We start from the raw sequence: 27,517 nt of genomic DNA on the forward strand, positions 1-27,517 counted from the left end.
CATTACTGTTTATATTATATCAAATAAATGGTAAGCATTAAAAACTTCTTCCAACAATATTTTACCAAAACATTCTTTCAAAAATATTTTATTCCTTATAACTTTATTCTCTCACCAACCTCACACTTTTCAATGTAAAATATATATATCTAATATAATAATATAATATTTTAATTTTATTCTCTCACCAACCCCAAACTTCTGAATGGTAAAGTATGCATTCAATATAATAATTATTTAATTTCATAATTGATTAATACTCAATTAATAAAAACTCAAAATATGAATCAACCTGTGAACAACACTAGTTTGAGAACCACTAGATCTGAATCTTTAAAAGGGTTGTTAAAAAAGAAATTCAAGCTGATGGTTTATTTTCTAGAATTCTTTCATGTCTTGTTTGTTTTTAGATTATTTGCCTAAGGTCATGCTATTAATATTCATGTAATATAAAATAAATCATAAATATTCCTTGTAAGCCATTCTAAAGAAGATTGTTGAGAGACAACAGGATACACATACAGGAAGGGCCAACCTAAAATGTAAACATGAATATTTAACCAGATCTGGGTACCAAAGAGAAAAAAATGTTCTAAATGTGATTTCAGCAGCTACTGCTCCTGACCACAGCACAGAGACGCCCATAGAGCCAGTCCAAAGAGATTAACAGAGAGACACCCAGTGAACCTAAAATGATACAAGGATTCTTTTGATATAACCATTAAGAATATAAACCAAAAATGTATGATGAAGCTGAAAGGTTGTGCTATGCTTAAGCAAACAAGCTAGTGTAACAGTAAAAGAAAGAATTGTGGGCTCTCCTGATATATTAAAGCAGCAGTTTCTCTCTCTGCCACCTGATGGCCACCTTCTAGAAGGAATGAGATCTTTCTCTCACAGTAGAGTCAATCTATAAATGAGTGTCTGCCAATTGGGAAATGTTACTTTAATATTAACACTTAAATTACTAATAATTTAATATAAGCTATTGTGCTACCTGATTGTAGTTAAAGCTTCTACCATCCTAGATGATATAAAATTAGCAGAAATTCTGTGAGGGACATAATGTTTTTGTGAAAATAAGAAAAAGAAGAAATAAAAACTTGCCACATTCTGCACCGCAGACCCACAAAAAGTCTTCAACTGTCATTATCTGCACAAGGTTCTACATCTCATCAAAGCGAGATGTTCCACTGGATCAACTGTCTTTAAGTGTGGCGTGGCGGGATATTAGCCACCAGCTAACATATGTGCGGCTCACGCTCTCTCACACAGTCCTTCTCTGCCTTCATCTGCCTGTCTGCATCAATCACACGATAATTAATTTACTCTGCTGACGTGAGGGCTTGATGAAGACGGGTTTCTCATCCTCTTTTCTTTGCTATGACACGCTTCTATTAGGTGTTGAGGGATTGTGTGGAGAGCGCAATGTGTGATGAGAGCTTTTTTGATTCCTTTATACATATTGAGCTGAACAAATGCTTTGAAGATGAGTCGCGGCATGGCTGTTTTGTGAGATTGAAACAGAAAATGATGGAAAATTTGAGATATGGTGTCTCAGTCAGTAAAAAGATAAAGTAAAAAACTACGATATATATATATATATATATATATATATATATATATATATATATATATATATATATATATATATATATATATATAAAAACAAAGATTACTGGAGTATGTTTTACATGAAACTACTACAGATTTCTTGATGTTTAATTCAATTTGTTACTTTACCATTTCTTTGTAATTGTTTGTGAAAATTACTAGCGATTTCTGAGTTCAAATAAAATTAGTTGCTTTATTTTTTGCCTCAAATGATAGGTTGCCCCCTAACTAGCAGAACTCAGGTACTGCCTCGGCAACGGGATGGAGGGAAGATTATGGTGTAGAGCGGCCGGCGTCGATCTGAGGCAGGGGAGTGCGAAGAGGCAGAGTAGACTGTAGTGTGCTGATGGGAGGGCATGCTGGCTGAGTGAGCGCTCAAGCAGGGATAGGCAGTTTAAGACCCAGCATGCAGCCGCTGTGAACCCCCTAAAGGTTCGCCACTATGCCACTCATTCCAGATATGTGCACCTGTCAGAGTACCCACACCTGTCACAAGCCCTCTCTCTCTCTATCTCTCTCTCTCACACACACACACACACACACACACATGCATATTCTGCTGTAGGGAGATAGAGGTAGCCAATCACAGCAAGTATGCTGAAGATGGCCATAAATGGCTAAACAAACACCCATTCCTCTGAGAAAAAGAGAAATACTCTGATGTTGCTCTTTCATACCTCAGGAGGTTTGGTGGAGATCTCACTTATACATCTTTGAAGCATCATATTTTTCTTAGGTTCACTTAAATTAAAAATAGAGTGAGACAGACAGTAAGAATACGGAGAAATAATATTAATTATCACAGATAACAACGGATTATGTGGCGTCTTGGCAAATAAGAGCATATTTTTTATTACCAGGGTCCTTTTTTTAGTAGAAGTAGATTTAAGCAAAAGTCTCTATTTGAACTTCATTTAATCTCATTGCTGAGAAAAAAAAGATCTAATTTAAAAATATATAAATTATGTAAACAATGAATACATTTAGTGTATATATAAAAACAGGTCATAATAATAATAAATGAATAAATGTTGTAATAATACAATAAACATTTTATAAATAAATAAATAAAAAAAATAATTTAATGTTTAATATATATATTTTTTTTAACTCTTGGACAGCTTGGAATCTTTCAAGGTCAGCCACTGACAACAGATCCATTTGTTCCACATCAGGTAACAAGGGTCTGCTTCTAAGAAGTAGTAGGATATTTAAGCAAAAGTCTCTACTTGAACTCCATTTAATGACATTGCTTTCTAGGAGAAACAATTGAGATTTTAAAGAGATCCCATTAGTAATTTTTCTTTCCTATGGGTTTTATAATGACTCACTCATAATCACTCCCATTTCTGAAGGGAGGCAAAACACACAGCCAATGCAATTGATTTCCCAGGAAGCAACAGCAACAGTAATGCTTCCAGTTTGCCGATCTAAAAATAAGATACAGTAGACAACAACTTGGACCAAGCGGCGAGAACATTCTAACGCCTTAATAGCTCCGCAAGATGAAAGCTGTGTGATCGTCCTTCCAAAACATTATCGATGAGGAGTAATCTATCTAACAAAGTGGAAAATGGCCAGGCGGGGGTGAGGGGGCTTGATAAAATCTAAAATGCACAGAGATAGTCAATAGAGAGCTGTGAAGGGATAAGCGGCTGGAGGCTTCTGAGAATCAAGAATCAGTGGAGACAAGGGAGGGAAAAGAGTGGGAAGGAATGTCTCCTTCAATGGTGTGCTCCTAATTAAACTCCTTCATACTTCTCATCCCTCCTGCTTCCTTCTGTCAGACCTCCTCTCCGGGCTGAAGCCTAAATAATGGACTGATATCAACTATGGTCTTGCAATTCCAGCTGTAATCAAGCCAGAGAAACTGTAGCTCGAGTAGCCAAAGACGATTCCCAACTGTCTTCACTACTGATCATTTTACTCTGGCCTCTTTTTAAAATCTGAACAGTGTCCAGTGCTCATTTAGACATCTAGTTAAAACCAGGCCAGATTGATGAGGGAGTCTGACCCAGACAGACCTCATGGTTTATTTTTTTTTTTCAAGAGGATTTCAGTTGTGGAATTGAGCTGACAGGTTTGCAGGAAGGTCCATAAAAAGTCCCACATTCAATATTCTCTGCTTATCGAGACCAGGAGATACTGTAGGAGGACAGACAAGCTTTTTTATATGATCTGACAACAAATTTAATAAAAAAAAAAAAAACAGCTTCTTTCTGTTCTTTCATGAATTCAAGCTTTCTTCTGTGTAGGGCTGCAATATTAATCATATAGATTTATTTTTTTTGATGGTGATGGAGAACTCTGATTATCTTGATTAATTAAGCATAATAGTCTTGCAATATTCGATCACTGGTTATGTATCCTTAAAACATTTTTTTTTCTATTTGACATTTCTTTTGTCTTGCATTGGTAACAATGTAACTGAGCAGCTGAGTCCTTAGCCATCTTCAAGAATCGTCTAAAAACACATCTCTTCCATCTTTATTTTGACCCCAAAACCCACCACTCTAAATACAAACTAAAAAAAAAAAAAAAAAAAACAACACCATCTCTATAATCTTTTTGTATTCTATCTGTTTTCTTTTAATTTTTTATACAATTAACAAAAGCAAAAAAGACCTCTAACATTAGCTTGCTCTATTCTTTTTCTATTCTGTCTGTTTTCTTTTTATTTATTATATTATTTAAAAAAAACCTTGCTACGTGTACTGCGTTAAGCTAACTGAGACTTGTTCTAGCACTTGCCTATCATTGCTTTTTTGTTGATTTTGATTGCTTCCATTGTACTCATTTTTAAGTTGCTATGGATAAAAGTGTCTGCTAAATGACTAAATGTAAATGTAAATGTAACAAGCCAAACATGAATCTTAACAATATTATTTTTGTGATTGTAGTTGCTGAATCAGTGCATTTATGCAACCTCTGTGCTACAATGCAAAGTCTTCCTATTTGTTTTAATAGAAAGTAGTGCTGTCAAAAGATTAATCACGATTAATCGCATCCAAAATAAAAGTTTTGTTTACATAATATATTTGTTTGTATACTGTGAATATTTATTATGTACTGTATATATAAATACAAACACATGCATGTATATATTTAAGAAAAATATGTTATGTTTATTTTAAATATATTTATATATAATATAAAATATAAGAATATGAAAATATAAATGTATAAATGTAAACATTTTCAAAATATTTACTGTATGTGTGTGTATTTATATATACATAATAAATATACACATTACACATACATATATAATATAAACAAAAACTTTTATTTTGGATGCGATTAATCGCGATTAATCATTTGACAGCACTAGAAAAAAGTTCACATAATTTGAAATTACTGTAATTATTATTAGGAATTTCACAGTTAAAGCTAAAAATAAAACATTCAAAATAAAAAAAATATATAGAGTGTTAATAAATAATATAAAAAAAACAAAACAACAAAAAAAACAATAAACTAAAAATAAATATTATGATTAAATGTAAAATAAATTTCTCACATGAGAACAATCGTGATTATTAATCACAATATAATCATTTGCAGAGTAGAGCAGAGTAAAAAAAAAATAGTTTAACCATTATCATGCCTCCCTGTTCCTATTGGTGGAAGGTCAATTGTTGCTCTCTCTCCACTTTTAAACCATTTTTGTGCTCCTATTGGACACATCCGAAAAACGTACGATAATTATCAAACTTTGCACTGTAACTCTGAGGTCCAAGTGGAACATTTACATTTGTTTTCATTAGCTCACGTTAGTGGTTCACAAAAAAGACATAATTTCACACAGAGGTCTATCTTGGCAGCTCAATGACTCTCCTTGCTCAGCACATGTACAAGTGTTTTTTCCACTTCTTTCTCTCTTACACAAATCCACTATAAAGCCACTAACTCCAAGGTGGTCCCATTAGGCCAACAGAGATGACATCATGTACCTCAGCAGCCACGCCTCCACCATGTGTGTGCTGCGAATGAGTTGGAGTTGATAACTGAGCACAGTTGTACATGCTTCTTGTTTCAACAGAGTGGATGGAGGTCAGGGAAGCTCGGTGACAGACATGCACATGATCCAAAAGCGCTCTGCAGATGGCCTAACTAAAAACTCTGTGCTTTGATATGGTACTTTTGGGGGGACCGCAGAGTCTCCTGCTCCCATTGAACACACAAGCGCAGAACTTTAGGGAGAGAACCAGTCTGTCTTGACCTTATTGGAAGCATATGGCTGGAGAGAAAGCAGGGAAGCCACCGTTTCATTAAGTGTGGTTTGAACATGCTACAACTGTGTAGTGAGACACGAATGCAGATGACAAGGGACGTGGCTTCCATATGTGCCTGTTTGTGTGTGTATCTGTACAGTATAATGGTAGTATGAGGTGGTGCATCACAGAAGACCATCTGTCTTTGAACTAACCCATCAGGCTCTTTAGCTGCTGGAAGTGGGCACCTCTTAACTCCTAAAAACCAGATACTTTACTATAATTTTCTGGCTTTGAGCCCTTCCCCCACTACACTGTAATCAAACATCAAAGAGAAAAACTATAGGCCCGCCATTCCATGGGTTATATGAATAATAGCGTTTTTTTTTGTCCATGCTGTTTTTAATGCGTTGATTTATTTTTATTTTTTAAATTTTGTTTGTTTGTTTTTGAGTAAATTAAATGCTGTACTTTATAGCCCCTTTCACACTGCGCGCTGGACCCGGCAAACTGCTGGAACATTGCCGGGTCGACTTCTGTGTGAAAGCAAACACATCCCGGGATTGATTGAACCCGGGTCGGGGACCTAGTAACATTGCTGGGTTCAGTCCCGGAACGAGCGCTGTGTGAACAAAAGCCAGATCTAATGCCGTGTCGTAGTGATGACGCGCGTTATCGCGTGACTCTTTTAGCGTGTTTTGAAGGCAGATCAACATTCGCGATGAACCAAATATGCGGAAACTGTAACGAAGCAGAGATCAGTTAGTCCCTCACTTTCCGCGCTGAAGCTGAGATCGTTCTCCAGCTTCAGTGAAAGTTAACGTGCCTAGCGTTTTCGACTCGTACATTACACGTCACACCCTAATATCACGTGTCTTCACGGGACCTTTACGGGTTGTGTGTGAACGCGCATACATATTCTGGGTAATCACTGGCAGTATGAAAGTGCAAAATCTAGCGACCCGGGTACAAATGCCAGGGCACATTACCCGTGTATTTGCCGGAATCGCAGTGTGAAAGGGGCTTATTATTATTATTATTAATATTATTATTGGCAAGGAGAAAGTTTTAAAAATAACGTTATGTTAATAACATAGCGGTATGTTTTCTACTCAAACTGGTTTTAACAGAGCAACGCAGGAACAGAAATGTTCAAATACCGATTCTGCTCGGAGTGAACAAATCTTTTTTTTTTTTTTAAGCCATGCTTTATACAATTGACCAATATCGGTATCTTTATCGGAATCGGCCAAACTAAAAGTTTGTTAAAATCGGTATCAGTATTGGCCCAAAAAAATCCAATCGGTGCATCCCTAATGTATATATACACTATGTAAAAATGGGGTCAATAAGATACAAAAAAAACCTAAATAAAGAATCAAAAAAAAATATTAGAATAATTTCTGAAGGATTATGTGACACTAAAGACTGAAATAATGACTGCTGAAAATTCAGATTTAAAAAAATCAGATTAAATTAAATAATTAAATTAAATTGTAATAATATTGGGCATATAAGTGTGTGTTCAGATATATCTATCAGTCTAATACTTGCAGAATGAACAAGCTGTTTTGCAGCTTTAGTTTCAACAAATGAGCTTTTTTTTCAGAAGTTTTCAGTTCTAAAAGTTACAATATGTTTTCCTGACACAATGAACTCTTTTATCTCAACCGATCAAGGAAAATTTGATTTCTCATGATTACAGTAAGTAATGGATAAGTAATATCATACCTTGAGCATCTAATTACATCCTGGAATGGATGAACGAAAGACCAAATCCACTTAAAATTCTCTTTATTTATACATTTCTAAAATTAAAGCAATTCCCGATATATAGGCTTAAAGTGGAGTAGTACAGAGAGAAAAAGCTGTTACTCAAAGAAACATTACGATAAACTTTAGGGGAAAATGGTACACTTGTGTCTTTATTTACTACATTTTCAATAATGTGATACTCTGTCGTGCCATGTTTTTCAGATTCTGGTACATGACTGTAAAGCGTGTCATCTCATATTCTCTCTCCATGGCTGTTAGCAAGACAGACAGACAAGTCATTCATATGACCTAATGGAGCATCCCATACATGCACACAATGACACTCAGTCAAGCTAAATAAAGGGTTGCTTATACCATGGACATCTTTCCATTTGAAACATGCTGGTTATGTCTTTATGTCTTGTTTTATTTCTAGACAGACAGAAGGACACCTATCACACGCACACATACACACACATATTGAAAGGGCTGTGATTCTTTTTTTGGATGCAGTGAGCTGCGAACACACTTGTATGTATACACACACACACACACACACACACACACACACACACACACACACACACACACACACACACAGACATCAGTTATCAGCTTTTGTCTGTAGGGGTTCTTATCACGCAGCTGCATTACAGGAAGGGGCAAAGGGTTTTGAGGAACAATGCGCAGGCACCTGACCTCTCTGGCATGACCTTGCGTTTCCACACCCTTCAGGCCCTGTGGGAGGGGACACTGCCATCTACACCCACTTACAGAAATAGATCGCTCATTTTCCACTGACAGTATGAGGGACAGCCAGAGAGGACAGCCTTGTTACGTGTAAGTTAAACACTGATGTCATGTGTTGTGCTGATTTAACATTAGTTTTACATTGGTGTTTTACATTTACATTAGGTATTAACTAATATTAACGAATATTAATAAATAACAAAATGATTGTTTATTGTCAGTTAGCCCATTATTCTAAAGTATAACCAAATAAGCTTAAAACATGGTGAAAGTTTCAAAATAAATATTTAGGGAACCTAAAATTCAATTTAATTTAAACCTAAAATCATTCATATAAATTTGAATCTGCAATCACAGCCTTTTCGAATAAATATGGATATGTGTACATGTGCTCTGCTCTTTGCCTGTAACATGAAATCACTGGAAAAGTCATTCTAATCTGTTACATTGGCTATAAAAACCCTTTAGAGACTTTAAAAATAAATTAATAATAACAGCTTTTATCCACCGGATCAAATGCTTAGTGGCACCCCCAGGTCTGGCGGTGGAGGGGGGATGCAATCCAAGGGCAGTGGTTCACTAGAGGCCTCCACGCAAGCTGTTGACTGAATAGAGCCTTGCTTACTCACCCTGCCTCTCCACGCCTATTCTTCTCCATTCGCTTTGCCAGCGCAATAAGCCAAGTGCTAAATTTAGCAACAGAGCACACTATTTTTAGACCGCTACCATTTTTTGAGACATTTATTAGGGGAAGGATACTAAAAAAAACTCATGCACACACACAGACCCACATCACAAACACTAACACAAATGGAGGACACATCTAAAACACACCACGTCACAAATAACACGCACACACACAAAAAGCACAACATTTTTAAAGTGTTGCCGTAGATGCTTTGCAGCTGTTTCCAATCAGAGGGAAGTATAGAGAAAACACAAGATATTTAGACAGAGTAAAGGAGAGAACGCAAAAGAGAGGCAGAACAAATGCTCTGCGTTCTCCTCGCTGACGTCCAGCAGCCATGTGGCAGAAATTCAACAAGTTGTTCTAAGGCTGTGGGGTCAAAATGCTCTGGACTGGTGCTGCTCCTCACTGAAATGAACAGGTTTCACACATGTGTCACATTTTACAGTTATTTTTCAACGACAAGAATGTGGATAAATTTAAATCTGGATTGTTATATGATCACTTCTGAAGTCTAACAGTCTGAAAGAAGCCACACACACACACACACACACACACACACACACACACACACACACACACACACACACATGTGTGTATATATATACATATACAGCAATTATTTGAACTATTTTGTGAAATGTTATAAATATCACTTTCGAACAATTTAATGTCACCACAGAAAACGGTAGCTAGCAAATACAGCAATACAAACTAATATATGTTATCAAGTAAGATACATGTTTGTAATCCATTATATAATTTCAGTTAAAACAGTTATAATGTGTCATAATATTCATATTTAACGCATCAAGTAAGAATATTAAAGTTTCCATTTATACTTTGCATACTGTTTGTGACACATCTCCTCAGTTGACTTGGCTTTGTCACGGGGTTTATTTGCTTAACTAGACAAAGCTTCTTCTGAGTTTAATGACAAATTCTGGCAAAAACATTGAGCTTGAACATCGCTCGGTTCAATTACCATAAACTTACTGACTCTTCGTGTGAACCATTAATAGCATGTATGTGTGGGGTGGTAGATTATGGTGATACGCAAATATTTCCCTCTATCAGATGTATGTTTGTTTGTAAGAGGACACAGTTATGTCAGTGTGTTATGTCATAGCGGGCCTTTGTAAGTTAAATAAATGGTCATTGAGACTCAGCGCTGAGAGAAAATCGCTGTAGGCTAATGTTCTCTCTGATCTCTGATTACTCAAACCAGTAAGAAAGAAAGTCTTTTTAAAAGACAACTGAGGGAATATTCTACTGGAGCAGCCTGCTAATGTGCAAAGTCCTTACGAGGAAAATATCTTTTAATTAACTCTTTACTGCCACTTTGAAGAGAAATGAAAATGAAATTCAGTTAATTAGTGTACCTTGTCCACATTAGGCATTCTCCGAGACGTTTAATGAACCTGTGTTGATCTTCATTTTTTTTTTCCTTTCTCCTTCTACTTTAAACAGATGCAAGTCGAGAGAAGGCTGATGCCTGCAACCCTTCTCACACATCTCAGCACACGGCAACACATATGAGGGTGAAACATCGTGAGGGAGCTTTGTGGAATCTCATTAACCAAGCAGGTAGTCATTAACAGTGTGACCTTTGGAAATAATCACCAGCCTCCCTCCCTGTCGCTCTCTCTCAGTTTGTCTCCCGGCGCTTGCGGCTAAACGCGCTCCTTTCTATTGCCGATTCATTCAGAAGTTGTGGCACTGAGAGAAAAGAGAAGATTAAAAGCTTGCTGTTCAGATAAAGCTAATCTATGATGGGATGAGTTTGGCAAACTCTCTCTCAAGTGTTTGTGTCCTGTTCACACGACCGCGCCACGTGATGATGGGAGAGTTAACGTGAGTAAAGCACGCAACCACAACGTGCTTCTTTTCTTTCATAGCCATGCTAATCCCTCTTTTATGTAATATTTACATAATTCATTACTTGACTCGTTATATATTTTTTAATATAAAATGCTTTTTACAATTATATACATTTAAAATATATTTTATAAAAATATATAGTATTTTCCATCATTCATTTACTGATTCTTTATATTATAACAAATACATAAAAAATAATAAAATTAAAGCATATGTTTTATTTATTTTCTTATTTATAATTTCTGAAATGCTTTATAGTATGTTTTACTTTTATATTTTATAATTCATTAATTTACTGATTTCATGTAATATAAAATTAAACGGAATAATAATGAAACAGAGACTTTGATGAGTATCAATGCAAATGCAACTGATTCCTAAACTGTTGTAAAACCCAAAAAACAAAAACAAAACCAACTCAGCTGAGCTCTAATGTTCCACACATGCTGAGGAAACTGGTCTGGCACGGTGCATTATGGGAAATCTATGGCTGTTTAAGTTTTTAATTTCCTGCCAAATAAACGCTACATTGCAACTGTGCCAACAAATGAGAGCATTTTGACAACCAAACCATGTTGTTGTGTTTGTGTTGCCCCCCCCCATCCCTCCCCCCGCTAATCTAAAACTAGATAATTTTACCTTACACAAACACTCGTAATTTGTTCTTTCTTCATGACTTAAGGTGTAATTATCTGGACCTTCCCACCTTCTGTTTAGCCTCAAGGAACAACGAACACACTTGTCAATTTGTTTGATGCTGTTTTTTAATTACCAAAGTACCAATTAATTATGATTCTATCACCATTTTGTCTCGTAAAAAAAAAAAAAAGTGTAAATATCATTTTGACAATATATATTTTTTAAATCTGTCAACAACTGAAAAAGTTTTAATCTCTTGCTTTTTCATGTCTCACTTCTAACGTTTATATCTTTTATTACGCAAATGCCAAATTGAGAAAGTTACATCCGCGTACATTTCAGCTGAATGGAAGAATGGCCTGACCTACGAAAGCAGAGATAAAAATGGATGAAAACGGAAGACTTAAGCGGAATGAAAGAGCCAGGGCTAGTAGAGTAGGGTAGAAGAGCCTTTAGCCTCTCATAAACATAGCTAAAGAGGCTGGGCAAGCCTCTCACTGCCTCTCTCCCAACAACGCTAATTATCAACCAAAGACATGCTAATTACATGGAGCTTTATTGCTAATGTAGCGGGCTGCTCTTCAAGACGCCCACACGCTGCGCCCGGCTCCCCTGCCTCTCCTTATCCTCCCACTGCACCCCACAGGCACTCCAGGCAAAGACAGGAAAGATGTGTTTTCTATGAGTGTGTGTGTGTGTGTTTTCAGCCCGTTTAAACAATGCTAAATCTCTGTATGTACAGCAGACGGTCCATAGCCGATATATGTGTTTGTCTAACATGTGTCGCACACACACTACAGCTCAAAGCTGAACTATGGCACTGATACCCCTATGCCGAGTTCCCCCTCCGGCCCACCCCAAGGCCTCGTCCCCATCCTGCCATCACAACAGGAAGTCTGCTTTGTTCCTCTTTACCTCCTACCGCCCACATCCCCTGGCCGTGATGTAACCTAGCAGCAGAAAAACGGGGCCCTGCAGGAGCTCAGCACTTCAGCGTCGACAAATCCAGTTAGGGCGGCGTTTTAGCCACCTTCAAATCGATTTCTCCAACACCAAATCTGGCAAATTGGAAAGAAACTCCACTAAAGCTGTTGCTTGGTGATGGGAACAGTTTGACTCGCTATATGCTCTTTTTTTATTTTCTTCCCACTTCGATGTTTGCATGGGGTGATTTTCTGTCTTCACACGGCAGAGCAAACCAAGATGTTTAGGACTTGCTTTTTAAGTAAAATTCAGAACTCCGAAGTTGTTCTACAATATTTGGAAAAATACAAATATATACCAGTATGATTTTACTTTTATCTCAGAGCTAATTGATAAAGATTCAGGTCTAGCTAACTAAAGGAGTTTTTGTTAAAATTGTGAGCATGACCTGTGATACTCTTGAAGGTATGTTATACAAGTAATGTTTGAATTGTAATGTAATTATAAACTAATATATTGCACCATATACCTTAACATTTCAACAATTTATAGCTTTCATGGAGTTACACAGCAGTGCATTTTTTTCCATATGTTGTCATTAATTTGTAGTTATTTATATTTCTATATTTGTTGTTGTATTTTAGCCTCTCCCAGCACAGTATATGGTTTGTACTTTTATTTTCTGGTTTTATTGTATTTATTTTATTCTTGTGCAAAATAAATAAACTAAACAACTAAACAGATATTATTTTTTATTGTAATATTTAATATTATAATAATGTATATAATCAAAATATAATAAAATATGTTATTATAATTATTTAATATAATACTTTATCTATAATTATATGAACAAATCATTAAAAACAAATAAATATTATATGCAATAATAATAATAATAATAATAATAATTATTATTCATTTGACATTAATAATAATTTAACTGACAAATTATTACACCACCACTTCAGTGTAAAGTGGATCTTCTTTATTAAATGCTTCCTTATGTTTCTAAACTACTGGAGTGTGGACTGTAATACACATGAAAAGCACATGACATTCAGTCCTCCATGAGATTCTTCATGCATCAAAATGGTAAACTTCATCTAGCACAGCTGCTGAAGCTTGGAGTGTATTTATGTAATTGTGCCTTGATGCACTGCAGGAATAACAAGCACTTTCTACCTGCCCTTTAAATCTGCCTCAAGGTCTGAGCTTGTAGAAGAGGCAAAAACGGTGAGCACTTTGCACACTTCATGACAGATGATCAATGAATTTACAAAAACCCATCTTTGCATTTGAGATGATATTTCCTAGCACATAAAAACAAATAAAAATATATTAATTATAAATGCCACACTGGCTTTATGAGATATTTAGAAATACACTTGCTGAATATGTAAATAAATAAAATTAAATTATCAAGCTGCACAGTTACTGAGCGAATTAAAGCGAGTATAGATACAGCGGAAATGAAGATGGACCACAGAGTGAGCGGGAATGTGACTTGTGACAATATATCAGTATAAAAAAGGAAGTAGACTGAAAAACACATTTTGTCTGATTGACACTAATAGCAAAGGAGTTGGAGTGCACTTAGATTGAGATCAACCTCCTTCACAAGCTCACTCATAGATCTAGGGATATTAACTTTGTACGTAGATGTGGAGCTGTTGTTGTTCATGTAAAGAGGACACTATGCACAAGGATTCCTAGTCAAAATCACATGTTAATGATACATTTAGTCTATTGAAACATGATACATAACACACTGGCCAAGACTTTCAACCAACCCAAAGGACCCCCTGTATAAAAATCTACATTTCCTATGTAACACTTTGTGTTACAGCCACTAAATTACATAATGTTTATCAGGTCAATAATTAAAGTTCATTCAATTTGTCAGACATTTCATTAAAAAAAACTATTATTGTTCAAATATTTGGGGTCAGTAAGATATGTTTTAATTACTTATTTTTAATTATTTAAAAAATATAATGCCCTGTTGCCAGTGTGAGAATGTCAGGTAAGTGTGTGTAGATCTGAGAAACTCACCTCAACAATGTCAGAGTTGGTCCTGCTCTCATGTGGCTCATTGTACTCAGTGTATTTGAGCAACACTTTGTCCATATCTGTGCTGGCATACTGGAACAGCTTGTTAGTACTGTTGAAGATGATGAGGGCAATCTCACAGTCACACAACACGCTCAGCTCATAGGCTTTCTTCATCAGGCCAAACTTTCTCTTTGTAAACGTCACCTAGAGAGAGACAGAAGAGGGGGAAAAAGGTTAGACAAGTCACAGGCTGTACTGACGGCGTAGCACAAAGCAATGGCTGGTGGCATAAAAACAGAGATGGATGACTCTATGTGTGTTGATGCTCTTAAATATTCCTGACTCCTGAGTTGTCCTAAATACAGTGTCTCTTTGGAAAATCAATGTTACTTTTCTTTCTTTCTGTCTACTTTCCTTTATTTTCCTTTGTGCTCTTCCAAATTATCTGGAAAAATAGACAATAGCATAATAGCTCCTTCCTCTCATAAATCAACTGAAGATCTGTTAAAAATTCTGTTCTTTAACCAAAAGTAAAATACTTAGTTCACTTTTGCATTTATTCTTGCATTCATAAGAAGAAAATAGCTTTAATAATTGAAATATAACCTCCCAAATTATGCATTAACCTTTCTTTTGTATCTCTCTTATACAAAAGGTCAACTGTATAATTAGGATTTCATTTCATAATATCATCTTAAATAAACTGGGGAGAAAAAGAAAAATAGACAGATTGTCTGTATTGCACAGAAGGCAAATTCTCCTTGCGTGCATCTGTGTGCAAACGCAATTTTTCAGCAGATGCACAGACATACAAACACATGCACGCAAAGATCATCGCTGCTGTGTTTGAGAGGCTGTTAATGACTTCTCAGTGCATGTTCTCATCTAAATTAGCAGCATTAAAAATAAGAAGCATCTCTCTCTGACCTCATAGGTTTCATGTCTCTTGAGCACTTAAATGCAGTGCTCAAGAAACCACACACAAAAGACCAGCCCATGATATAGAAGGAACCTTGAGGCCAAACCACTAAACTCTTCAACTCTTTTAAATGTAGCCAAAATGTCCCCATGCACCTGTTATTGTGATACATAATCTATATCCATTTATTTATTGCATATTCAAAGTGCATTACATTACAAAATATACTGTGCATGCGACAATCACCAAGAGAATTTGCATGTATTAGCATAAGGTATTGCATTCTTTGATGCTGCTAACTCGTTTCTGACGTTGTCATGATGAAACTATTTAGCTTATCTGGTACGTTAAGCGAAAACAAAAAAATAAATAAATAAATAAAGAATGAGCCCTAGTTACATAAGAGAGCAGATAAATATACTCACTCTCATGTCGTTCCAAACTCATATGACTTTCTTTCTCCTGCAGAGCACTTAAAAGTTATTTTGAAAACATTTCTATCCATATAATAAAAGTCAATGGGGTCATAAATAAATAAACAAACAAACACAATTCTAAGAATTTGTTTGTGCCCCACAGAATAAAGAGGGCCATGCAGGTTTGCTTTGATATTATGGTGAGTAAATGATAAAATAATTGTCATTTTTGGGTAAACTGTCCTGTCACCACTTTTAATAGTCTGTGTCCTTGAACTGCATTTTACCAGTTTTGTTTGCCAGCGTTCTCTCAATCTTCAGAGATTACAAAAAGTTATAGTAGTGATGCTCATCCTGCTGGTCATCCTCTATCATCATATTTCCAGTAATTTATGAGTGAAGTAATGATGTATTGATTATGTATCATTTTGACTAGATCATTTTGACAAGCTGAACAGGCACTTAAACAACACAACTGATGTTTTGACAGCTCCCTTTTCTGCAAGATAAAGCCAAAATGCGAGTTTCGAGCTTCCTGAGAAAGCCTCTATAGTGTGGCATAGCAGTTCTGAGAGGTTTCTTCTTGAGGCTTCTAGAGATTTGGCAAGTGTGACAAGATGCGAAAAGAATAAGCCAAAAATCTGTCATTTGAATGATTTGACCTCCAGTTTGACAGCAGGTTGAGAAAAGAAAATGCTGAGCAGTGTGTTTGATGAACAAACTTTGAATTTTGGATTATTTGAATAACAAATAACAAAGTCAGTCATTAATTCACACATCCAAAATAAATGTAGAAATTTGCAGGGCAGTTCTCTGAAAGAGGATGTAGTATCACACAGATAGTCAGATAAGGAGATATAAGGACTTTAAATAATTACTGTGGTCAAGCTAAGAACTGCGGCCAGTGACATCAACTCCCACAGTCAAACACTAACACCACATACTAAAGATACTTCACAAATCCTTCATCAGAGGCTTTTTGCAATGTCATTTATATTATTTTGATGTCCATCAAATCCATAACGTTTCCTTATAATTTTACTTTGCTATTAATTTACACAAGTTTAGGTATATTCCTATTTGTGACTCTGGAGCACAAACAGGGTCAATGATAGCACGGGTATATTTGTAGCAAAAGCCAAATTGATCATTTTTTTCTTTTATGCCAAAAATCATTAGGATATTAAGTAAAGATCATGTTCCATGAAGATATTTTGTAAATTTCCTACCATAAATATATCAAAACTTAATTTTTGATTAGTAATTGCATTGATGAGAACTTCATTTGGACAACTTTAAATGTGATTTTCTCAGTATTTCTCAGAATACAAATAATTGTATGTCGGCCAAATATTGTCCTATCCTAACAAACCAAACAACAATGGAAAGCTTATTTATTCAGCTTATCTCAATTTTAAAATAAAAATTACCCTTATGACTGGTTTTGTGGTCCAGGGTCACATTAATGTGAAAGGTGTTAGATCCTAAATGGAGACTCAACCCAAAAAGAAAATTCTGTTATCCTTTACTCACCATCATGTCATCATCTGACTTTGTTCTATGAGTGGAAAATCTGTTTAAAATCATTTCCACTCAACATGAGAGAAAAACTCAAACCAGTAGCCTAATAAAAGCTGCTTATTTTACATGAAGTGGCCAACATTTTGATATTACACGACTGGAATACTAGTTGAAATGACTTATTTTATATCATCTGATGAAGAACTCAAAGCAAATGATTTCCTACACATTATCTCAAAAACCACAGTCTTGGTACAAAGTTCACCATATATGAAACATGCCGGAATAACGTAGTCACAAGGGCCTTAAGTGTGATGTTCTCCCGCTTCTCCTGCTCGCTACCTGCCTCCACAATCTCATTCCTTGTTATCTGTGAAGCTCATGAGCCTTCAGCGAGCCAGCGTGCTAATTGCAGAAAATGCCAGTTGCAACACCTCCTCGATGTGGTGAGAGCTGCAAGAAATGACGGACCACGGTTCATAACGATCGTGATTTTGTTTCTTCGAACCCTGAACGTGTAGACCGCAGAAGTGTGAAGCCCTTATCATTTGAGCACATTCTTGTCATGCATGACAAACAAACTGCCAAGTACGTAGACTTAAATGCGCCGTTCCGCACATAACGGTGAGGTGAGTTTGAACTGTTGTTCAAAGGATTGAGAATCACTTTCTACTGCCAAACAGAAGGAATAAAAGGGAGAAAGGAGAAAAAAGGTCCGATTCCCAGCCTGAGTTTGGTGTGTGTGTGTGTGTGTGTGTGTGTGTGTGTGTGCACGTGTGTGAGGGGGAGTTGGAGGGGGGAGGTCAGGAAGCACATTTGTATGCATTTCCTCTCATAACAGGAAGTGCCTGACTGACAGCTTCCCCTTCACAATGGCTTCGCTTCTGCTTCCCGCCTCCAGTGCATTTTTCCCCTGGGGAGTTCCTCTAGAGGACAGAGACAGGGAGGATGAATGTCCATTTGTCACCATGATCCGTGCGACCCACGTAGCCCGAAATCTCCCCGCTCACGCTTCATGTTTTATGAATCATTATGGTGAAGTTTCACAGTAGGGGTTGTATTGACAATAGACATGTTTACCCAACACAAATTCTACACTGTTTCATTTCCGAACAGCTTATATTTAAATTTTAAAAGATGTTAGGAAATGCATTTGTGCTCTGTTTCTTCTAAACTACATTGATAGTAACAAAATATGTGGTATTTAAGCACTGCTTTCAAAACCTTACTGAGCGTCACTTGCTGTAACAAAGAGAATGTTTTGAAGGTCATCAGCAGAAATATAATAAGAAGCAAAACCTGCGTGAAAAATGAAAATCACTGAATAATGAGAAGAAAAGTGCAATAACCATAAGCGTAAGAGGAACAAAATAATTTTAAGAAGACAAATTCAAAGAGGAGAAATTTGGAGAAGTTACACTTCGCGGAAGCAAAGGAATTTTTGAGATGTTGGTGAAGAAGCAGAAAAATAAGACAGAGAGAGAGAGAGAGAGGGAGAGACAGATGAAAAAGTGAAAAAACACGCACAGCATGTTTCTTGAGGAGACAGGCGCAGAGGTAACGATCACAAGAGAAAGGTGGGAATCGTGGAGAGGAGAGCAAGGGGTGATGGGATACCCAGAGGGCCTCATTATTTTCTTGCTGTTAATTTTACTCAAACTGTTTTACACCTTTCCATTGTTGATTGGAGAGACGCCTCTGTTGTCATGGGTGGCTGAATCAAGCTCCGTCTCCATGCCATCACACCATCATGAGGCAGAGATGAAAAGAAAGGTAACAGAAGCCTACAGAACGTGTGGTGCCTGCATTTGCCAAGTCAGTTAGAGGGGTGAAAACCACATCGAGTGCCAATTAAAGTGCGTACTTTTGAATGAACTTCCATCACAAGGCTTCCAGAAAACGGGTTTCTAACACAGAAGTAATGTGTGACAACTGTCCCCTTTTCTGCTGAGGAAAATCCCAAAATCTTTGCAATTGTTCTTTTTGCTCTTTGTAGGTTAAACCCCGAGCTCATTTCAACGTGAGTTATCATTTCCTTCTTGTCCCATTCAAATAAAAATGGAATAGAATAAATCCAAATGTTTGGCCTACCTTTGAATGTTTTTGAAAGTAGTCTCTTATGCTCACCAAGACTGCATTTATTTGATCAAAAATACTGTAAAAAGTAATATTGTGAAATATTATTACAATTTTAAATAACTGTTTTTATATGTATATTAAACTGCTATTTAGATCTGAAACCCAAATTTTAGGGCAGAAACAACTCCAGTCATCAGTGTCATATGAACCTTCACAAATCATTCTAATATGCTGATTTGGTGCTCAAGACACATTATCAATGCTAAAAACAGTCATGCTACTTAATATTTTTGTGAAGACCGTGATATTTTTGGGGCATTCTTTAATGAATTGAAAGTTCAAAAGAACAGCATTTATTTAAAATTGACTTTTGTAAGATTATAAATGTACACTAGTTCCCAAATATAACTGACTAAACATCATTTTATTTAAATATAATTATTACACAGATTCATCTCTCTCAAATGTGTCTGTAAGTGTATGCTGTGTATTCAGCAGTGTGAAAATTAGACAGTAAGCATGCTCTTGTTAGCGATGTAGCTAACACTTTTATGACACAGGGGGTCCTTTCATGTGACGTGCCCAGGAAAGTGTTTGAGTGGCTGGGGGGAAGAAAGCCAGGCTCCTCACACTGATGCCCTCTGTCTAAGCTTCTGGGCAGCCAGTCAACGCCAGGGAGGCCTGCTGGAGGTGCCTTGCTCTGTGCAAGTGTTTTCAGGAGGTGGGCTACGAAGCCAAAGTGGCCGCCCAGGGCGACTGAGGCCTTGTGCCCATAAGCATGGCGCCAGAAGCAGGGTGGGCCGTAGGGAAGCTGCCAATCTGGAAGAGGTGATATCAGCAAGGAAATGATGGAAGACGACAGTTGAGCCAAAGATTTTTGAGCATTCAAACATTAAATGTTTGAAAACGTTGATTCTTATGCACTGTGTAGGTTTAGGTTTTTACAGTATATCCATTTAGTATTTAAGGTTATATCATATACTTTCACCTTTTTTTTATTTAGCTTATCCTGCCTTGTTTTTATCAACAAATCAGGCAAAATGTATAAATAAATGTTAACACGTTAATAAAAAGTATATGCAATTATATCAAAAATAATTTCATATAGACTACAGTTCAAAAGTAAATTTTTGATCAGAAACTGATAAATGTATTATTAATTTATAACAGTTTTCACACACACACACACACACACACACACACACACACACACACACACACACACACACACAAATATTAAGCAGCACCAATTAAGCGTATTAAAATAATTTTTGAAGAATCAAGCGCACTGTACACTGGAAGCTGATTTTCACTTAAGCTGAACATTCAACTTTGCATCACTGAAATAAATGAAAATTTTGTTATAATTTTTATATACATATATTTTATATAAATATATTCTGTTTATAATACATTTTAATATAATATTATTTTGTAATTTATTATTAGCATCACCTTTTTCATCTTTGGTCACTCATAAAATGAAACTCTGCTACAAAAATTGGTTGCATTTGCATCAAAAGAGAGCAAACATCTCAAGAATGTCGAGCTTGAGGTAACACCATTGAAACAGTCTGTTGTTTATTTGGCTTCAGTATGGAAAGATTTCCTTAAAGAGGAAGTGAAAATATGCACAGCCCCAGCCACGTCTTCAACACATTAAGAGCTAGAGGGGAGAGAAAAAGCAAAATAGAAAAGAAAAAAAACCCTTTGTAAGTCAAAGGCCCTCCATTCTTGTCTTGTGATGTCTGTCTTCATGCTTCACTTATAATACAAAGAAACAAGTTGTTTGCCACAGCCCCAGATGAATGGCAGCAAGAGGACAAGAGTCAATGATAACCCCTGTGCCAGCTGTCGAACATGCCGTATACTCTATAAATACACAACAATTTATGATGCATATTTTCAGCAAAGCATCTTCTGATCAAAATCTCTATGGAGAATTTATATGCTTATTCTTATCATATTTGCAAGGCCACAGTAGGTTTTGGTATTGGTTTTCATTAAAGTTGTTGACATACGGCTAACGATGTGGTCATACTAGAAAGTAAGCAAGCAAAATTATGACCAATTCTGGTAAAAGGACAAATGTCATGTTCAAGGGATTTTGTGTTTATTACGTAATACATGATAAATAATTAAAATAATTAAAAATGTTAACATATTGTATCTACTACAGATTGAAAGTTTACTTAAGCCAAAAATTTGATCCCACATAGCGTGATGCATCTTAACATTCACAGAATATAAGTAATAAAGTAGTATGAAAAGCTTCATTTCAACCATATTTAAGGAAACTGGTCAAAAGGAATAAATGTCCTTGTTTGTTTCTTTGCCCTGCCTTTCTTCTTTTCTATCCCAAGACCTCGAAATCTGTGGCATTGACTTTCATCAGGTGTCCTTCCTGTATCAATCTCTGATCTTGAAGTCTAGTTAAGTGGGGAGTGAGAGAAAAGAGAGAGAGAAGGAGAGGAAAACAGCGATAACACCAAGACAGGATGCTCTCTGTGCAATCCGATAGCCTCGCCAAAAACATCCTGACCTCAGCCCCCCTCCTCCTTTCCTTTTTATCTTTGCTTATGATTAGAAACTCTGTGTCTCTGAGCATTGAAAGTTGAAAATAGTGCAAAAAAAGGAAAATTCTGTCAATATAGAATCATGATATTATCGGTGGATACAACAAAAATCTATATAATGGCATTTAATAGTCACTTATTGTGCCAATCTCCCCCCTAAACAATAAATAAAAGAAAAAATAAAATAAAATAATTAAAACAATAGATTTGTGTGGGGAAAAGACTAAAATATAAGCCATTATCTTATAATATTTCCTTTCCCTCAGCCATGACTCTCGAATGAAATATATTTTAAACATTAATGAGATCAAATATCACATGTTCTCAGATGGACTACTTTTATGGTACTTTTTATGCTTTTTGTTCTTTTTAGAGCTTGACATATAGGAATTGTCATTGTACGGAAAGAGCTGCAAAAAGTCTCTTGAAAAATGTGTGTTCAGTATAAAAAAAAAAAAAAAAAGTCCTTTCTGGATGAACAATTCCTTCAAGCAAACGTAAACTCACCAATACAACTTTTATTTTTCATATACACAAACCTTTGAAATTTATACATGTTTATGTTATTTTAAACTCCGAAGCAAATTCAATATGATGCCTCGTTAACCTCAAAACTTGTTGGTTTTTTCAAAATAAATAGAAACAGAGAACAGAGAAGTTTCTGGTTTGAGAAGTACCTTGACTCATTCTTTCAGCGTTTGGCATGAGTGCCCACATGCATGTGAGCCTCTGGTTTCCTCAAGGGGGAGAACTTACTCAACCCACAAGTACTGAATGACTAATGTCACTGTGCCCCCTCCGTCTGCTCCGGCTGACACGCCCATTACTGCTTTTTTCCCATTATTTTCTCTCTTTCTCCTCCACTTCTCCTCGGGCCCTCACACTATCTTCAATAATTGATCAACCCACCCAAGGTCCAGACAGCAGCCATTAACTGCAGCAGTATGGTCTCACTCAGTCATATCAACTGTTAGCCAAGTCCTTTTCCCAAAATCACATCTTTTTTTTCTTCCCCAGACCAGACTGAGGAACTATGAATGTCTGTTTCTGTGACAAAGTGTCATCCTGTGAAAGGATGTGAGGACTCTGGTTGACTGTTCAGAGAGTCACGTTACGAAACAGCAGGCACGTGCAGAGGGGGGTGCAATGGATGCTAAAGCACCTGCCCCTTTTCCCCTTGGTGCCCAAAGTGCCCTTTCGTCGAGGCTATTTATTTATTTATTTTTTTGTAATTAAACACCCTTTTGTGAAGGCCTGCCGCATCTAACTATTAATAAAATTAATGAATAATAATTTAGCCGTAAATAAAATGCTCAACATGATGACCTTTCACCTGACGATCTCATCCGGGACAATCCCTCACATTTAGACACCTTTCGTAATTTAGCGCGCTACCAGGATGCCTTCATTACGTCTGCGGCTGCCGGTGAGTGGAGTTCTCAGCGGAGCGGTGTGCTTGTATTCTTATATTATTGAATTATTATTATTTGGCGTGAAGAGAGCAGGCACAGCTGTTGTTTATATTACTATGTGTAGCATGTGGAAGTAACGTTACCTGCAAGGTTAATATTTTTGTTCAATATTTTCCTAATGACAATTTTATGATTGGATTATAAAAGCTACAATGAACACCTTTTTCCCATTTTTTATCACATAATAAGGCAGGAAATATATTTTATAACTTGAAAAACACATAAACCATATATTTTCGCAATCGTGTGGCTATAGACTTTACGTTTCATCAGTAAAAACGTTTCTGCTTTTTTATTCAGCTCAGCTACAGCGATAGCCGGATGCATTTGTCCATGTAAGGGATTTCCTGCACGTCATAAGTTATTACTTCTATAAGTCTGTTTTGGACTTTCTGCGCAAGAGCTCCCTCCGGCTTCGAGTATGAATGAAACATACACTGCATGAGAGTGTTCCACGCTCCTGATATTCACATCTCCTCATTTTGGAGACGAATAAAACGTCAGGTCATGCAAAGACTATCAATTCTGTCTCTTTTAATTTAAATCTAGGTTTAAATCTAGAAACCTCTACGTGAACACAACTGCCCGAATAAAGTGCGGGGGACGGATTTACATTTTATTACAATTAAATATTCATTAAATAATGAAAATGCAGCTAATTAAGTTCTACACGCAGCAATAAAAACAAAGGTGCCTGTTCTCTTTTGTTCTTGCTGAGTTTAAAGCGCATCAAGGGGTCTTGTCTTTTTTATCTGACTAAAAACTATTCATACTTTAAACTATTATTATTAGAGTATTTATTTAAAAACATTTAGAGTGTCTTAAAACAATTATCACAACACTGATAAAACAGGCTAATACTGATTTTTTTCATCCACCAAATTATACTTATCAATCCCTGAATAAATATACTGAATAAATTCAGAAAAGGATTAGAATAGAATTCTATTTTAAATAAGACAGAATTTTTTTTCTACAACAACACAGTAGTCTTTACAACAGCAAAATCACCATACCCTGTAAACTAAATAATAATACTAATAATAATATCAATAATATAATTCAGTTTCTAATTCCAGAGTAATTAAGAGGTGCAAAAAATGTATTTAACTTTTCAACTTAAAATGGTCTTTTCTGTTCTGTGTATCTTTTTCAAAACTGTATCACAGCATTTGCTGCCATCAATACAGGAGCATCCGTTTCGATACACGTATCAGCAAGGAGCACAGCCCTATTAAAAGCCGTGATACATATGACCCTTTTATACTTTGAGCACCTTCCCCTCCAAAGGTCTCTGCACGGCCCTTTCGATACAGAAGTCAAAGAGAAAAACCTCAAACTAGTTAAGGTTACTTTCTGTCAAACTGCTTTCCAGGTTTTCTACTTTTTTTCCATATAAGGACAAATGTAAATGTCAAACCTAAAGAATATTTATTGATCTTGCAGTAAAACAAGCGTCTATGTAACTGGCACCAATACGATCAATACAACTACAGTATCTGCTATGCATAGTATCTGCTTGTTTTTGTGTGTTCCTGACTTGATTCTGTTTCACGGCTAAAAAAATGGAGATACAAACGTTTTTCTAATAGTTCGAATGTGAATGCATTAACAGATATTTTTTAAAGCCAAATTAATTAAGCAATTATTATTATTTTTTTTATCTTAGTGTCTAAACTAGTCAAAGCTGAGAGCCAAGTTGAAGAGGAAAACTACTAGCTAAGGCAGGAAGGCCCCTCGAGGGCTTTCTTCTACCTCTGTGTTGACTCCACCTAAAGCCCTGAAGCATGTGGCATCATTCCACCATTGCCATCTCTGCGTGTTTGTGTTCTCCACCCACCCTGCCCCTGTTAAAGTAATATTCCACAGCCATAAGCGAGAGGTGGCGGCATGCGGGGACGCCAACAATTAGCGTGCGCACACCACCTACTTGGTCTATTTTGGTTTGAAATAACCCATCATACTTCTGTGAAGGAAGTAGTCTAGAGGTGGTTTTTGGCTCCTTCTGGTCAGTGTGACTCACCTGTCTGTTGCGTTCATCCATAATCCGTGTGATCTGAATCTTTTTCCTCCCCATTGTCCCCGTCTTTTCGTTTCGCTCTTTCTCTTATGAACTTCTTTTGTCCGTCTGTTTTGGCTTGCTTTTTCTCCAAACCAGGCTTTCTTCTCTCGACTTCCTCCGCTCAATTCAAAGATTCCAGTAGCTGTACCTGCAAAAGGCAGAGAGAGAAATGCATTAAGTCAGATGAAAAATGGCAAAACCGCAGCGTTAAAAAACAGGGAAAGGCAGAGTCTGAGCCACATGGGACAGCAAATAAAGACAAAAGAATCTGCCGACGATCCGAGGCAGCGCTGTTTTCTGCCATCAATATCATGCAAATCAGATTCTCGCGCTTCGGCTGCGACTATGAGGGTAGACAGCACTCTCTACAGTCACAGAGAATTTGACAGTGTTTTGGAAGTGCCACTAACTTAACAGCTCTAATCATTTGCAGTGTAACGTTTACTGGCGCCCGAACGACAAGCAGCGCCACTTTCCTAAACAATGCTGGTGTAACATTGCACAGAATTGTCACCAGCGCACCGAACTAACACATTGGAATTGCCCTTTTAGCTGAAAATTTGTGTGAATGCAACAAAACTGTGGCTGATTATGAGATGAGGCTTCACCATCCATAAGATCTGAAGAAGAACCTGATTGGAAACGTGTGCCATCCTAATTTAACCTGCTCTAAAATATGATCCCGTTGTCACGTCGCGGCTTTGCTCGGCTCTCCGTCTCTCAGGGAAAAAGGTGTGCGTGGCCTTTATCAGGCCCTCCTGCTGAGCTCTTTCTGCTTTTGAAAGGCTGCCCTCACCCAAGAAGCTAACCCAGGCTTTCTATAAAGTGCTCACAGCTCAGATCCACACAGCGCGATCACAGAACACACGTGTGTGCACGCCGGTGTTTGTGTGCATGTGCGCACCTCTTTGGTGCCGTAAAGTAGGCCAACCCGATTCATCTCTGGGAGGAGCGGCAGAAGTGTTGTTGTGTTTTATTCTGACAGTAGAGGTGATAACGCCCCTCGTTATGCAAATGAGCGTCCCATTATTTAAGCACGCTGTAATGCAGTAAAGCTGTCAGTGGTGTCACGTTAAAAGCCCTCCATTGCTTTCTCTTTATTCTCCAGCTCTTTTTCTTCTTTCTGAACCAGATTTCACCTGCCAGAGCGAGCGAGGAACATTGATGTAGATACACCTAAAGGATACGCTGCGCTTCTCACGTCTATCCGCACTGCCATGCTGCTCTCATTTATTAATAATCAAGTGCTTATGGGTGGAGTAGGGGTTTTAAAGCTTTCCAGAGACTTTTTCATGTTATTTGAGTTAAACCGCAAGCAAACTCTAATTTCATTGGCTCATTTCCATCTACTTTTCATACAGTGTGGCTAATTTACCAAATTCCACACTGAATTGTTGGATTCCCTTGGTGTCGTTGAAATAGAGTTGTTAAATACATAGTTTCGCCGCTACAAATACAACCTTGTGCTGATATGGATATAATTTATTTTTCATTGTCTCTAATAATAGCTGTGAATAAGTTACACTCTATTAGCATACAAACAACAGTGCTCTGCACTTCACCAAGAGCTGTTAGCTGGACCGTTAGCGAGCACGTCTTAACGTGTAAGTGGTGAAATCCGAAGTGGCTTGATGATTGTTTAGAGGACCACTGTAAAAGACATAAAACAAGGAGCAAAACAACTCAACTACAAGCTGGTGATAATGACTGGACGACCGTGTAAATATTTACTCATCGTGCAGCTAGCAGACTTGGCGTCACGGAGTGCGGTTTCACTGCTCACATTTGAAAGCTGATTAAGTAGTTAACTCAATCAAAACAGGGTCTATGGCTGCGACTCAAAGAGCAGCTTCCTCATTGATAACGACAGGTCTGTAATCCCTGATTCATACCAGAGTCTCAACGTGGACCTTATGTAATTTTAAACGCCTTTTAATGGGCTTCATCTGGAC

General features: G+C 36.9%; 1 protein-coding gene across 6 annotated transcripts in view; it reads right to left on the minus strand.

Annotated features, from left to right (window-relative positions):
• The window catches only part of mef2cb (myocyte enhancer factor 2cb), a 75,407-nt gene that overhangs the window by 13,786 nt on the left and 34,104 nt on the right, over positions 1-27,517 (minus strand). For all 6 annotated transcript variants that reach the window (XM_042724627.1, XM_042724626.1, XM_042724624.1 and 3 more), the window contains 2 exons: positions 25,527-25,713; positions 14,521-14,724 (listed from right to left, as the gene is read on the minus strand). In XM_042724627.1, the coding sequence (XP_042580561.1) occupies positions 14,521-14,724; positions 25,527-25,580 (258 nt within the window). In that variant the 5' untranslated portion in view covers positions 25,581-25,713. The remainder of the gene's footprint in view (positions 1-14,520; positions 14,725-25,526; positions 25,714-27,517) is intronic.

Source organism: Cyprinus carpio, chromosome B5 (assembly GCF_018340385.1).
Source record: "Cyprinus carpio isolate SPL01 chromosome B5, ASM1834038v1, whole genome shotgun sequence".
Classification (NCBI taxonomy): Eukaryota; Metazoa; Chordata; class Actinopteri; order Cypriniformes; family Cyprinidae; genus Cyprinus; species Cyprinus carpio.